The sequence below is a fragment of the Stegostoma tigrinum genome, chromosome 10 (genome assembly GCF_030684315.1).
Source record: "Stegostoma tigrinum isolate sSteTig4 chromosome 10, sSteTig4.hap1, whole genome shotgun sequence".
NCBI classification, from domain to species: domain Eukaryota; kingdom Metazoa; phylum Chordata; class Chondrichthyes; order Orectolobiformes; family Stegostomatidae; genus Stegostoma; species Stegostoma tigrinum.
The window spans coordinates 16,291,562-16,306,334 of NC_081363.1; the positions used below are offsets into that span (position 1 = coordinate 16,291,562).

At 43.4% G+C, this 14,773-nt stretch overlaps 1 protein-coding gene across 1 annotated transcript in view; it reads right to left on the reverse strand.

Moving 5' to 3' along the window:
* LOC125455610 (latent-transforming growth factor beta-binding protein 2-like) overlaps window positions 1-14,773 on the reverse strand; it is a 474,230-nt gene that overhangs the window by 208,122 nt on the left and 251,335 nt on the right. Inside the window, exon 9 of the mRNA XM_048537794.2 lies at window positions 1,092-1,166. Within this exon, the coding sequence (XP_048393751.1) occupies window positions 1,092-1,166 (75 nt within the window). The remainder of the gene's footprint in view (window positions 1-1,091; window positions 1,167-14,773) is intronic.

Consider the following 14,773-nt stretch of genomic DNA (forward strand, 5'->3'; position numbering starts at 1 on the left):
TGTACTGAATACCCTGTCCGATGAATGAAAGCATGCCCTATACCTTCTTGACTACTCCATCGACCTGCGTTGCCACCTTTAGGTTACAATGGTCCTGAACACCCAGATTTTTCTGTGCAATAATTTTTCACAGGGCTTTTCCATTTACCATATAGTTCGCTCTTGAATTGGATCTTCCAAAATGCATCACCGCGCATACTTTAAAGTGTTTTAGGAAGGCCAATCAAGTGAGTTCACATTCTATCTTTTGACTTCTTGGTTAAGTGTTAAAATCTACAGAGTCTGTTTGGATAAAGCGCTCTTCCTCATGTCTACAAGCATTCTACATCAGAGAAAGAGAAAACAAAGTCACATGTAGCATCTTTTAAAATGTCAATAAACATGGTGCAATAGACAGCCTATATCAGAGAGGCAGATCCATCTACCAAGCATTTGCTTCACTGGGGCTCAGATGTTTCAGTGCTTTAATGGATATCTGAGGTCTCAGCTAACCCTAACCCTATGTTGCTTGATTGGCTAAGGATCTCCCGTATTTTGTGCTTTTATTCCAGCTCGTTACCATTTGCAGCATTATCATTTACCTTTGGAAAAGTTGGGATTTGTTCTTAGAGGAAAGAAAATGGAAAGGAAATTTGATCAAGATGTTCAAATCATGAGGAGCCTGACCAGGGTGGCTGGAGAGAAATTGTTTCTGGTGACAAAAGAGTTGAAAACCAAAGAAACTGACTCAAGATCATTGACGAAAGAAATAATTATGGCATAAAAAATGTTTTTGCAGCAGTTGTTTAGGATCTCCCAAAGAGTTCAATCATTTCTGTCTTTCAAAGAAGAGTAGAAACAATATAGAAAAAAGATCTGCAAAGCTATTGGGAAAAGACAGGAAATTGGGAGCAGATGAGTTACTCTTACATAGACAAGTCAGGCTGATTGGCTGTCTTCTTGGCAATATCAATTTTGTAATTCCATTTTAACATCAACGATGTTGCTACTTTCTACATATTGCCTCATTTAACAGTGAGACTCAGAATTGCACTCAACACTACATTGTCTAAAATTATAAGATATTTCATCTTTAACTCCTTATCACTCACCTTGACAACTTGTTTGGTTCACTTTTTTATAGCCCAAAGGACATTCAACCTGGCCATTCTGTATCTTGGGATATTCTAAGGGATAGAAAAAGAGTCCATCATTGTGACCGCTACTACGTGAGTCAATATTATCCAGATGTTTGGTGAACAGAAGTAGAAATCGCATTACTTGGTGATATTATGATCAATGAGCTATTTGTGATTTGTGCTTCCATCAAGCAAGACTATGACTCACCATTAGAATTTAGTAAAATTGCCCTTCCAGTTCGAGCACACAGAGCTGATTTAGGTCACTTAGCTGCAGTGTGATAACTGAAGTAATCTACAAGTTGCAGCTGTATTTTGGAAGTAATTTGTGAGAATTAAAGAAATGCGCAAAACTTTTGAATATTTCTTAAATTATTCTCAGAATGAACGACATTTCCAAACTTACTAAGAAGGCATTGATCCACATCCCTGAACATAACCCTTAATTGAGCTGCCCTCATAAATTTTGACCACCATGAGGTTTCAGTGTCAAAGTTTGTTCCTACAACATTATGCCTTGCTCTGGCAGACTATACTGCCTCGACTCCAAATATGCTTCATCTTTGTTTCTGCTTTATCTAAGAGGGGCTATGGTTCTAACCTCTGATATTTCAGTAAATTTCTTTACTTATATACAGATGTAGTACTTGAAACAAAACAGATGAGAGTGCAAATAGACAGCAATAGGTCTGGTTTGAAGCTATTACAGAGATGTGGCTATCGAATTTGAGTCTTGAAGGAGGCAGGATTGACAGGAAAATGGAAAAAGGTGGAGAAATGCCAGGTAATTATTAGCTCATCTGGAAATTGTATTTGGTGCCTTGGAAAATGATAAACCAGGTGGTGAACAGGTGTTAGGGACAAATCTGGGGATGATGTGTTGACCTGTAAATCCACGTAATGTTCCAGCTGGGATTAGAACAAGATTGAGGGTTTTAGTTAATAAGTAATAATCATATAAATCATTTAAGATTCATTTTCATTTATTCTTAGCCAGGGTTAAAAGTAAAGCTAGTTAAACCGCATAAACCACACTCAGATGCTGATGTGGCAGACAGACACAGTTTCCATGAAAATGTAAAGTGGCTGGACCAGCATTAAGCTGGAGGCTTTGTTTGGAATTGGACTGTGAGGATCACCCTATACCTCACAAAGAAAGGCAAAGAAATGGAGTTTGGTCAAGGATTGGAATGAAGTACAGGCTTCAGAAAGGATAGACGATGACACCTAGGAAGATAGGGAATGGAGAGACCAGGGGTAACAGGCACCTTGCTACTTTTGGAATATTGACCATTTCAGATTTTGTGTAATGCACTGTCTATATGTTTACAATGATGACTCCTCACTGGGTTAGAGTGCTATCTCAGAATCTTTTCTGGGGTGGACTCCCCCAACGAGATTATTTTATCTATCAGATCAAGTGCAAGAGGATGAGATCTTATGATTGCATGGGAAGGTGTCATGGGGGACAGAGGTGGGGACTGGGGTTGAAGAAGTGTTAGAAGTAACGGAGGAGTGAACTAGGGTGTTGTGGAAGGAAAACTCTCTGTGGAATTCTGACAATAAAGTGAAAGGGAAGATGTGTTTGGTGGTGGCATCCTGCTGGAGGAGGTACAAATGGTAAAATATGATCCTTTTAATAAAAACAATTGGCTGGAAAGTGAGAACAAGGGGAACCTTATTGTTCCAGAAGGGGGAATGGACGATTTGAGGATAGAAGTGCCTCATTATTTGTAATTAGTTATTTTTAACTCATAACAAGAAAGAAATATAAATTATTAGCTTATAATGCTGCAACTTAAACTGCACCCATTTTAATAGCTCCCATACACACATAAATAGACAGGCACATAAAGAAACAAGATATGACACAAGTATTAAGGTTGAGAAAGGGAAAGGAAGTCAGCGTAGCACAGTTCTGGCACCAGTCCAGATCTCAGATGTCAATGAGTTGTTTTCTTTTGGCTTTGTTACTCGTCTTTTTGATTTTTTGTGAAAGATCTGAGGTTGGGGATGCACAATTCTCAATCCTTCATTTACCAGCTGAGTGGTTTGCTCTTTCAGTGCTTCTGAAGATGATTTTATGGTTTTCCATTTCAACAAGGGAATTTGGAGAGTAGATTATCAGTGAAGTGAGAACAGCTACCAGAGGGTTTTCTGTTACTTACAGAAAATATGAGAAGAGATTTAAATGCTTCCTTTTTACAGGACACTTCATTAAACACACACACACCATCTACTCGAGAGCCATTCGGGTGTTTGCCACTATGTTGAGCCCAAAACAACTGGTTGTAATTGAAAAGCCATTCAAAAGATCGTTTCTGGGCAAAGTTGCCCAGAATATGCACAGGTATCTCTCACCGCTTGAAATACACCACATTGTGTTTATAATGTGTTCTAACATTAAAATTGTAGATATGTTCTCTACAGTTTCTTTGATTTAAAGCAGTTATGTTTCCTATTTTTAGTCCACAGTTAAGAAACTAAAAGTGAACTGAGCAATACATCTCACTAATTGACACCAGTCCTAAATTGTGCATACAATGTTAACCACCTTCTTTCAGTTTTGCCACTCTTCCCTTACTCAGGCATTCAGGGATTTTCTACACGGAACAGGCCACAGCTTGAACTTCTCAGTAACAGCTCTAACTCTGAGGATAAAGGACATGAACCTTCAGAGGATGCCACAGTCAGGCATTCATCTGCACCTCTGCCACACAGACATTGGTGCGTATTCTACTGAGACGTGGGGTGCACATCACTGACTCATATCTTCTGCCTTTAGAGGAAGAGATGCCACCGGCACTCAGAAGATGGGCAAAGTTTAGGCATCAGCACAGCCCCATGTAGGAGACATGCCCGTGTTTTTCGAACATAAGATACACACTGCACATAGGGTAAGCGATGGCCTAGTGGTATTATCGCTGGATTATTAATCCAGACATCCAGATAATGTTCTGGGGACTCAGGTTCGAATCCCGCCACGGCAGATGGTGGAACTTGAATTCAATAAAATATCTGGAACAAAGAGTCTAATGATAACAGTGAACCCATTGTCAATTGTCAGGAAAAACCCACCTGATTCACTAATATCCTTTAGGGAAGGAAACTGCCATCCTTGCCTGGTCTGGCCAACATGTGACCCCAGTTCCACAGCAATGTGGTTGTCTCTGAACTGCCCTGTGGGCAATTAGGGATGGGCAATAAATGCTGCCTAGCTGGTGACGCTCTCATCCCATGAATGAATAAAGGGAAGAAAAACCTTCAGGGAGAGGCACAGCAGTGTCAAGTATTTGTTGGAGGCCCTTGGGTTGGTTAAACTGAAAGATAAATGACTCCTTCAATATTCTCAATGTACAAGACACTTATTAGACCTCAGCTGGAGTATCATACACAGTTGGGGGTGCCACAATATAGGAAAGATGGGAATACATTAGAGACAATGAAGAATCAATGTACAAGAATGGTTTCAAGAATGGGAAATTTCAGTTATGACGATAGGTTGAAGAAGTTTTCACTTACTTAATTTTTGAGACATGAGCATTGCTGGCTGGCCAGCATTTCTTGCCCATCCCTAGTTACTCTTGAGAAGGTGGTGGTGAGCTGCCTTCTTGAACCGCTGAGGTCCACCTGCTGTGGGTTGACCCACAATGCCAGTAGGAAAGATATTCCAGGATCTTGACCCAGAAAAATTGAAGGAATGGTGATATATTTCCAAGTCAAGATGGTGAATGGCTTGGAGGGGAACTTGGAGGTGGTGATGTTCCCATGTATTTGCTGCCGTTGTCCTTCTACATGGAAGTGGCTGAGGATCTTTGGTGAATATCTGCAGTGCATCTTGTAGATAGTGCACACTGCTGCTACTGAGCATCGGCGGAGGAGGATGTGGATACTTGTGAATGGGATGTTAATAAAGCATGCTGCTTTGCCCTGGATGGTGTCAAGCTTCTTGACTATTGTGGAAGCTGCAGTCATCCAGGCAAGCGGGGATTATTTCATCAAGCTCCTGACTTGTGGCCTTTAGATGTTGAACTGGTGTGGAGGAATCAGGAAGTGAGTTACTCACTGCAGTATTTCTAGCTTCTGGCCTGCTCTGGTAGCCACTGTGTTTATGTAGTGATTCCAATTGAGTTTCTCATCAATAATAACCTCCAGGATGTGGGTAGTGCGGGATTCAGTGATGGGCAGTGGTTAGATTGTCTTGTATTGGTGATAGTCATAGCTTGGCATTTGTGTGGTGCAAATGTCACTTGTCACTGTTGAGCCCAAGCCTGGAGATTGTCCAGATCTTGTTGCGTGTGAACATGGACTGTTTCGGTATCTGAGGAGTTGCGAATGGTGCTGATCATTGTGCAATTATCAGCCAACATCCCCACTTCTGACTGTATGATGGATGGAAAGTCATAGATGAAGCAGCTGAAGATAGTTGGGCCTAGACACTACCCTGTGGAACTCCTGCAGAAATGTCCTGGAGCTGAGATGATTGACCTTCAACAATCACGACCAGCTTCCTATGACTTCAAACACCGGATTGTTTGCCCTTGATATCCATTGATTCCAGATTTGCTAGGGCTGTTTGATGCCACACCCAGTCAAATGCAGCCTTGATGTCAAACACCACAGGAATTCAGCTCCTTTGTCCATGTTTGAGCCAAGGCTGTAATGAGATCAGGAGCTGAGTGGCCCTGGCGAAACCCAAACTGGGCGTCGCTGAGCAGGTTAGAACATAGAACATAGAACATAGAACAGTACAGCACAGAACAGGCCCTTCAGCCCACAATGTTGTGCCGACCATTGATCCTCATGGATGCACCCTCAAATTTCTGTGACCATATGCATGTCCAGCAGTCTCTTAAATGACCCCAATGACCTTGCTTCCACAACTGCTGCTGGCAACGCATTCCATGCTCTCACAACTCTCTGCGTAAAGAACCTGCCTCTGACATCCCCTCTATACTTTCCACCAACCAGCTTAAAACTATGACCCCTCGTGCTAGCCATTTCTGCCCTGGGAAATAGTCTCTGGCTATCGACTCTATCTATGCCTCTCATTATCTTGTATACCTCAATTAGGTCCCCTCTCCTCCTCCTTTTCTCCAATGAAAAGAGACCGAGCTCAGTCAACCTCTCTTCATAAGATAAGCCCTCCAGTCCAGGCAGCATCCTGGTAAACCTCCTCTGAACCCTCTCCAAAGCATCCACATCTTTCCTATAATAGGGCGCCCAGAACTGGACGCAGTATTCCAAGTGCGGTCTAACCAAAGTTTTATAGAGCTGCAACAAGATCTCACGACTCTTAAACTCAATCCCCCTGTTAATGAAAGCCAAAACACCATATGCTTTCTTAACAACCCTGTCCACTTGGGTGGCCATTTTAAGGGATCTATGTATCTGCACACCAAGATCCCTCTGTTCCTCCACGCTGCCAAGAATCCTATCCTTAATCCTGTACTCAGTTTTCAAATTCGACCTTCCAAAATGCATCACCTCGCATTTATCCAGGTTGAACTCCATCTGCCACCTCTCAGCCCATCTCTGCATCCTGTCAATGTCCCGCTGCAGCCTACAACAGCCCTCTACACTGTCAACGACACCTCCGACCTTTGTGTCGTCTGCAAACTTGCTGACCCATCCTTCAATTCCCTCGTCCAAGTCATTAATAAAAATTACAAACAGTAGAGGCCCAAGGACAGAGCCCTGTGGAACCCCACTCACCACTGACTTCCAGGCAGAATATTTTCCTTCTACTACCACTCGCTGTCTTCTGTTGGCCAGCCAATTCTGTATCCAAGCAGCTAAGTTCCCCTGTATCCCATTCCTCCTGACCTTCTGAATGAGCCTTCCATGGGGAACCTTATCAAATGCCTTACTGAAGTCCATATACACCACATCCACAGCTTGACCCTCATCAACCTTACTAGTCACATCCTCAAAAAACTCGATAAGGTTTGTAAGGCATGACCTACCCCTCACAAAGCCGTGTTGACTGTATTTGATCAAGCCATGCTCTTCCAGATGGTCATAAATCTTATCCCTCAGAATCCTTTCTAACACCTTGCAGACGACAGACGTGAGACTTACCGGTCTATAATTGCCGGGGATTTCCCTATTTCCTTTCTTGAAGAGAGGAATTACATTTGCCTCTCTCCAGTCCTCAGGTACGACTCCAGTGGAGAGCGAGGATGCAAAGATCTTCGCAAGTGGCGAAGCAATTGCATTTCTCGCTTCCCAAAGCAGCCGAGGACAAATCTGATCCGGGCCTGGCGACTTGTCAATCTTAATGTTTGACAAAATTTTCAGTACATCAGCTTCCTCTATCTCTATCCATTCCAGCATGCACACCTGCTCTTCAAAGGTTTCATTCACTACAAAGTTGGTTTCTTTCGTAAAGACAGAAGCAAAAAAACTCATTTAGGGCTTCCCCTACCTCCTCAGGCTCCACACACAAGTTCCCTATGCTATCCCTGATCGGCCCTACTCTTTCTTTGACCATTCTCTTATTCCTCACGTAAGTGTAAAATGCCTTTGTGTTTTCCCGGATTCCTTCTGCCAAGCCTTTCTCGTGCCCCCTCCTGGCTCTCCTCAGACCATTTTTGAGCTCCTTCCTTGCCTGCATGTAATCCTCTCTAGCTGAACTTGACCCTAGCTTCCTCCACCAGGTTATTGCTGAGCAGGTGCTGCTTGATAGCACTGTTGATGACACCTTCCATCACTTTACTGATGGTTGAGAGCAGACTGATGGGGCGGTAATTGGTCGGGTTGGACCTGTCCTGCTTTTTGTGTACAGGACATACTTGGGCAATTTTCCACATTGTCCAGTTAATACCAGTTTTGTAACTGTACTGGAAAAGCTTGACTAAGGGAATGGCATGTTCTGGAGGACAAGTCTTTAGTGCTATTACTGGAACGCTGTCAGGGCCCGTTGCGTTTGCAGTATCCAGTGTCTCCAACCATTTCTTGATATTACGTTGAGTGAATCGAATTGGCTGAAGACTGGTATCTGTAATGCTGGGGACCGCTGGAGGAGGCCGAGATGGATCATCCACTCGGCGCTGTTGGCTGAACATTTCTGCGAATGCTTCAGTCTTATCTTTTGCACTGATGTACTGAGCTCTTTCAGCATTGAGGATGGGGTTATTTGTGGAGCCTCCTCCTCCAGTGAGTTGTTTAATTGCCCACCGCCATTCACATTGGGATGTGGCAGGACTGCAGAGCTTAAATTTGATTCATTGGTTGTGGGACGCCTGACTATGTCTGTCACTTGCTGTTTATGCTGTTTATCCAGTTTCGTGGCATCACCAGGCTGATACCTCTTTTTCAGATATGCCCGATGCTGCTCCTGGCACGCCCTCCAGCACTCTCCATTGAACCAGGGTTGATCCCTTGGCTTGATGGTGATGGTTGAGTTGGGGATATATTGGGCCATGAGGTTACAGATTGTGCTGGAGTACAATTCTGTTGCTGTTGATGGCCCACAGCGCCTCATGGATGCCCAGTTTTGAGTTGCTGGATCTGTGTAAAGTCTGTGCTTCATTTAGCGTGGTGATAGTGTCACACAACTCGATGGAGGTCGTTCTCAATGTGAAGGTGGGATTTTGTCTCCACAAGGACTGTACAATGGTCACTCTTACCGTTACTGTCATGGACAAATGCAACTGCAGCTGGTAGATTAGTAAGGATGAGGTCAGGTATGTTTTTCCCTTGTGTTGGTTCCCTCACCACCTGGTGCAGACCCACTCTAACAGCTCTGTCTTTTAGGGCCCAATCAGCTCGATCAGTAATACTGCTGCTGAGCCACTCTGGGTGGTGGACATTGAAACCCCCCACCCAGAGTATATTTTTTGCCCTTGCCAACCTCAGTGTCTCCTCTAAGTGTTGTTCAACATGAAGGAGTACTGATTCATCAGCTGAGGGAGGACGGTATGTGGTAATTATCACAAAGTTTCCTTGCCCATGTTCATAGGGTCCAGAGTCAATGTTGAAGACACCCAGAGCAACTTCCTCCCGACTGAATACCACTGAACCACCACCTCTGCTGGGTCTGTCCTGTCAATGAGACACAGGACATATCCAGGGATGGTGTTGATGGTGAGTGAGATATTTTCCGTAAGGTATGATTCTGTGAGTGTGACTATGTCAAGTTGTCGCTTGACTAGTCTGTGAGACAGCTCTCCCAATTTTGGCACTAACCCCCAGATGTTAGTGAGGAGGACTTTGCAGGGTCAAGAGGGCTGTTTCTGCCATTGTCCTTTTCAGTACGTAGGTTGATGCCAGGTGATCCTTCCAGTTCTATTTCTTTGAGATTTTGTAATGACTGGTACAACTGAGTAGCTTGCTAGGCCATTTCAGAGGGCTGTTGAGAGTCACTCACATTGCTGTGGATCTGGAATCACATGTAGGCCAGACCAGGTGAGGGTGGCAGATTTCCTCACCGAAGGATATTAGTGAACCAGATGGTTTTTTCCTGACAATGGATTCACGGTCATCAGTAGATTCGTAATCCCAGATTTTTTTTTATTGAATTCAAATTCCATGCATTTGAACCCAGGTACCCAGAGCATTGGCTGAATTTCTTGATTAATAGTCTAGTGGTAATACCACTAGGCCATCACCTACCTGTTCTGGTTGTTCACCTTAGAAAGAAGGCAGCTCAGAGGAGATTTGATAGAGTTTGCCAGAATCATGAGTGGGCTGGAAAAAGCCATAGGGACAAGTTGTTAATGAATCATACAGCACAGAAACAGACTCTTTGATCCAACTTGGCCTTGCCAACCAGGTTTCCCAAACTAAACTGTGTTTGGCCCATATCTCTCTAAACCTTTCCTATTCATCAGAAAAAGGAATGAAAGGGCATAGATTTAAACCAAAGCAAGGGTGATATGAGAAAAAGCTTTTTCCCTATGGTGAGGAGTTAGGGTGCAGAATGTACTCACAGCATTGGATGTTTATTTGCAGAGAAATGGTGTGCAGGATGTGGGGAACAGGTAGGAGATTGTCACTAGGTACTAAAACCAGAGTAGGGTAGAAGGGCTGAATGGCCTTTTCTTGCACTGTAACATCTTTGTGATTCTCTTAAGGCATGTGAGTCTCTGGGTGTCCTCATGAGAAGGGTTGTGGCACACTTGGAGACACAGGCTGAGCAAAATGCCCAGTGGTTCCTGGATATACGCTCAGGCCCAACTGTGATCTCTCAAGGCCCATACGTTTTAAGCCAAGGAGCGTGAGCCTCAACCTGGGCAGAGACACTCAGCGTGACTGGGCCCTCAAGATCAAAAGACACCAGAGGATGGCTGGCCAAGTCTTTCAAGTCATAGTGTCACAGAGCTGTGCAGCATGGAAACAGACTCTTCAGAGCAACTCATCCATGCTGACCAGCTATCCTACATAAATCTACTCCCGCTTGCCTGCACTTGGCCCATTTCCCTTTAAAGACTTCCTATTCATCCAGATGCATTTTAAATGTTGTAACTGTATCAGCCTCCAACACTTCCTCTGGCAGCTCATTCCTTACATGCACCACCCTCTGTGTGAAAGGTTGCCCCTTAGGTCTCTTTTAAATCCTTACCCTCTCACCCTAAACCTATGTCGTCTAACTTTGGGCTTCCCCTACCCTGGGGAAAAGACCTTGTCTATTCAGCCTGGCCATGCCCCTCATGATTTTATAAACCTCTATAAGGTAACCCCTCAGCCTCCGACACTCCAGGGGAAATAGCCCCAGCCTATTCAGCCTCTCCCTCTAGCTCAAACCATCCAACGCTGGCAACCTCCCTGTCAATCTATTCTGAACCCTTTCAAGTTTCAAAGCAAAGATAACAAAGTGTGGAGCTGGATGAACACAGCAGGCCAAACAGCATCTTATGGGCACAAAAGCTGACGTTTCGGGCCGAGACCCTTCATCAGAAAGAGGGATGGGGAGAGGGTTCTGAAATAAATAGGGGGATAAGGGGAGGCAGACCGAAGATGGATAGAGGAGAAGATAGGTGGAGAGGAGAGTATAGGTGGGGAGGTAGGGAGGGGATAGGACATTTCGGGGAGGATGGACAGGTCAAGAGGGTGGGATGAGGTTAATAGGTAGGAAATGGAGGTGCGGCTTGAGGTGGGAGGAGGGGATAGTTGAGAGGAAGAACAGGTTAGGCAGGCGGGGATGAACTGGGCTGGTTTTAGGATGCAGTGGGGGGAGGGGATTTTTTGAAGCTGATGAAATCCAGCGAGAGCCTCCCCCCCACCCCCACCACACCAACACCGCCCCCCCCCCCCCCCCCCCCCCCCCCGGCCCATATTGCACACTATGGCCAATCATGGATCTCGTCCCCTCTGACATAGCTGAAGAATCCAGGTTTATACCAGACTTAGAGGGACAGGGAGGAAGAAGAAACCATATCGCGTGCACCAACATAGCTGCATCGCTAGAAATAAGGCATCATTCCTGTCAATGGATTCACACACACCATGACAGTATTTGCTGTGGCATGATTATTGCTCTAAGACCCAGTTAAATCATATCTGTGTGATGTGGGGAGCCTATTCTAACATCACAAACTTGCAAAATGTTGCATTTACTAAGCATTGCTCATCTCTCATTAGCAACTGAGTCTTTGACTGCCTCATACGTCATAAATTGTGGAGGTTTTAACTTTGGTAATTACAGCCAAGCCTTTGCATGCCAACGTGGAGGTCCTGAGGCTAAAAACGCTGTTGAGGAAATGTGCCAGGGGCTGGTTTACAGAAATTATTGGACCCCCTTTATGGTGAGAATCAAGAAATTAATGTAGGGATGCCAGTAAAAATGCCTACAAGACACAGTGAGTCCAATCAACCTCTTCATTAAAGTAGGTGGAGGAAGATGAATGATAACTCCTTGCAAAAAAAAAACAGTTCTTGGAACTTGCAAACTATTCTGCGTACTGTGATCTATGTTTCAGATGCCTCAAATCCCTTTGCTCCTCCACATTCTAATCTCATGTATCATTTAGAATATTTATATTTCTTCAATCCAAACTAGATGACTCACATTTCTCCACATTTATCTCTACCCTGTCATGACTTTGTCCATGCTCCTTTATTATTCTGTGCTCCCACCTACTTAATTCAATATTCCACTGATCTCAGTGCTATTTTTAAAAGTGGATGTTCAACTCCTCCAAAGAGTTACAAACCACAGAAATGTCTTCAGCCCCTTGTGGCCAAGGAAGGAAAGCTAACTGTCTATTCTAGTGGGACTTTCCAGCACCTGCTGCATACACTGCAAATGCTTTAAATGCAGGTTCCTTGTAAATAGGTTGAGGGTTTCTGCTTAAACCACCAAAAGAGGCATCAAATTCCAGAAAATATCATCTTCTTGAGTGAAAATGCTTTTCTTCAATTCCCCTCTACTCCTTTTACCGATCACCTTGAATCTGGGCCCTTCAGAAATTAACACTCTTCTAGGGAAAACAAGTCTTTCCTGCCTACTCTACCGCAATCTTTGTGCACCTCTTGACTTCCTATGTTAATATTTTAAGGATAAGAACTCTATTATGTTCATACACTCCTCACAGTTGCAAAATTTCCAACCCTGCCATCATTCTGGTAAGTCTTCTCTATGCTTTGTTCAGAGCAAATTTGTCCTTTCTGTAATGTGATAACTCAAAGGCCTATCTGTGACCTAACCTGTATTTTAAACCATTCCAGTTTTATAAAATTGCTTTTGTATTAAAATCCAGTAAATGCAAGTATTCTAATGATTTCTTTATCTACACATTCTGCTCCCTACAAGGACTGGTGGATTTATACTCCAAGGTCTCTTAGCTCCCTTACTTATCTCCATATCCTCCAGTTTATTATGTCTTCCCTAGCTTTATTTGAGCTCCCAAATGCATGACCTTATGACTTCCTTGGATTGAATTCCATTTGCCATATTTCTTCCCAATCAAACAAACCATTGATATTATTCTGGAGCTGACAATGATCCAGCTCACAATTAACTGTAAATGGTAGCAACTACAACATTTCCAATCATGCCTTCTACATTAGAATCTAAATAGTTAACATAACAACCAACAAAAGATCCGATACCGAGTCCTGTGGCTCACAACGGAAACCATGTTCCATTCCCAAGAACATCCATCAAATATTACCTTTTCCTTCTAATCATTGGGCTAATTTTGGATTCAACTCATCACACTCCATTTTATCTCATGGGCTTTTACTTTTCTGTAGAACCTTGTCAAAGGCCTCACCAAAATCCGCATAGCCCATGTTCGCTTTACCACCCTCATCAGGCCTCCTTGTTAGTTCTTCCAAAAGTTCAATTAGGTGACGAAGACATGACTTCCCCTTCATAAAATAATGCTGTATGTGTGAGTTAAACCATGTCCTTCTACACGACAAAGTATCTTGACTCTCAAAATTGAACTTTGTGATTTTCCCAATATGATGCACTTTTCAACCAAAGGTAAAATCTTTGCAGCTCGTCTGTAAGTAGTGATGATTGGACAATGTTACTCAGAACATCCATCATTTCTGCCATGATAAGTTTTTACTATTCAACGGGCCCTGATTTAAAAAATAAAAATATTTGATTCTGTCAGTGGCAGAACCAAGATTTACTGTCCGTAGATGCCCTTGAGAAGGTGGTGGTGAGCTGTCTTCTTCAACTGCTGCAGTCTATTTGGAATAGCTGCCTCACAATGTTGTTAGGGAGGGAGTTCCAGAATTTTGGCCCAGCAACATTGGAGGAACTATGATATATTTCCAAGTCTAGATGCTAAGTAGTTTGCAGGTGACAGAGCTCCCATCTATCTGCTGCCATTGTCCTTCCAGTATTTGGGGTTATGGGTTTAGAAGCTGCTGTCTGAGGACTCTTGGTGAATTTGTGCAGTGCGTTTTGTAAATAATATACACTTCAGCTATTGATTGTTGTTGGCAGAAGGAGTGTACATTTGCAGACTTCATTACAATAAAGTGGGCTGCTTTATCCTGGATGACATGAAACATTTTAAGTGTTGACATAACTGTTTCCATCCAGTCAACTGGGGAGTATTCTATCACATTCATGACGTATGCCTTGTAGCTAACAGATAGAGCCTCTGACCAGCATTTGTAACTATAGTATTTATAGGGCCAGTCCAGTTCAGTTTCAGGTCAATTACCCCCAGGATGTTGATTCAGCCATGTTAATGCCATGGAATGTCAAAGGGCTGTGGTAAAATTTGGTTGTTGGAGAAGTTCATTGCCTGGTATTAATGTGGTCTGAATATTTATCTACCCCCAAGAATGTCAGCACCTCCATGTTGCCTTGCATTCTATACTTATTGTGTCGAACCCTGCACACTCCTCCTCTTTAATGAGAATGTCTGCGTCATCCATCTCCTTTCTGAAGGCAAAGGAGTCACTAAGAAGGCTAGCCACATCTTCTGCATCCATGCAAAGCTTACCTTCCCTTAGTTACCATCTTGCTCAACATGTAATGGCAAAACATCTTACCTTGCTTTCTTCCCTCAACATTTTTTCATATCTTTTGTTTTCCAATTTCCTTTTACTTCATCCCCGTACTTTATACTTCTCTAGGCTTTCTATGGTATTAAGTTTTTGTGACTGTCATTAGCTTTCATTCTCTGCATAAGGTTACCCTGGATGCTTCTGGGAACCAAGAGGCTCTAGATTTGGCGATAACT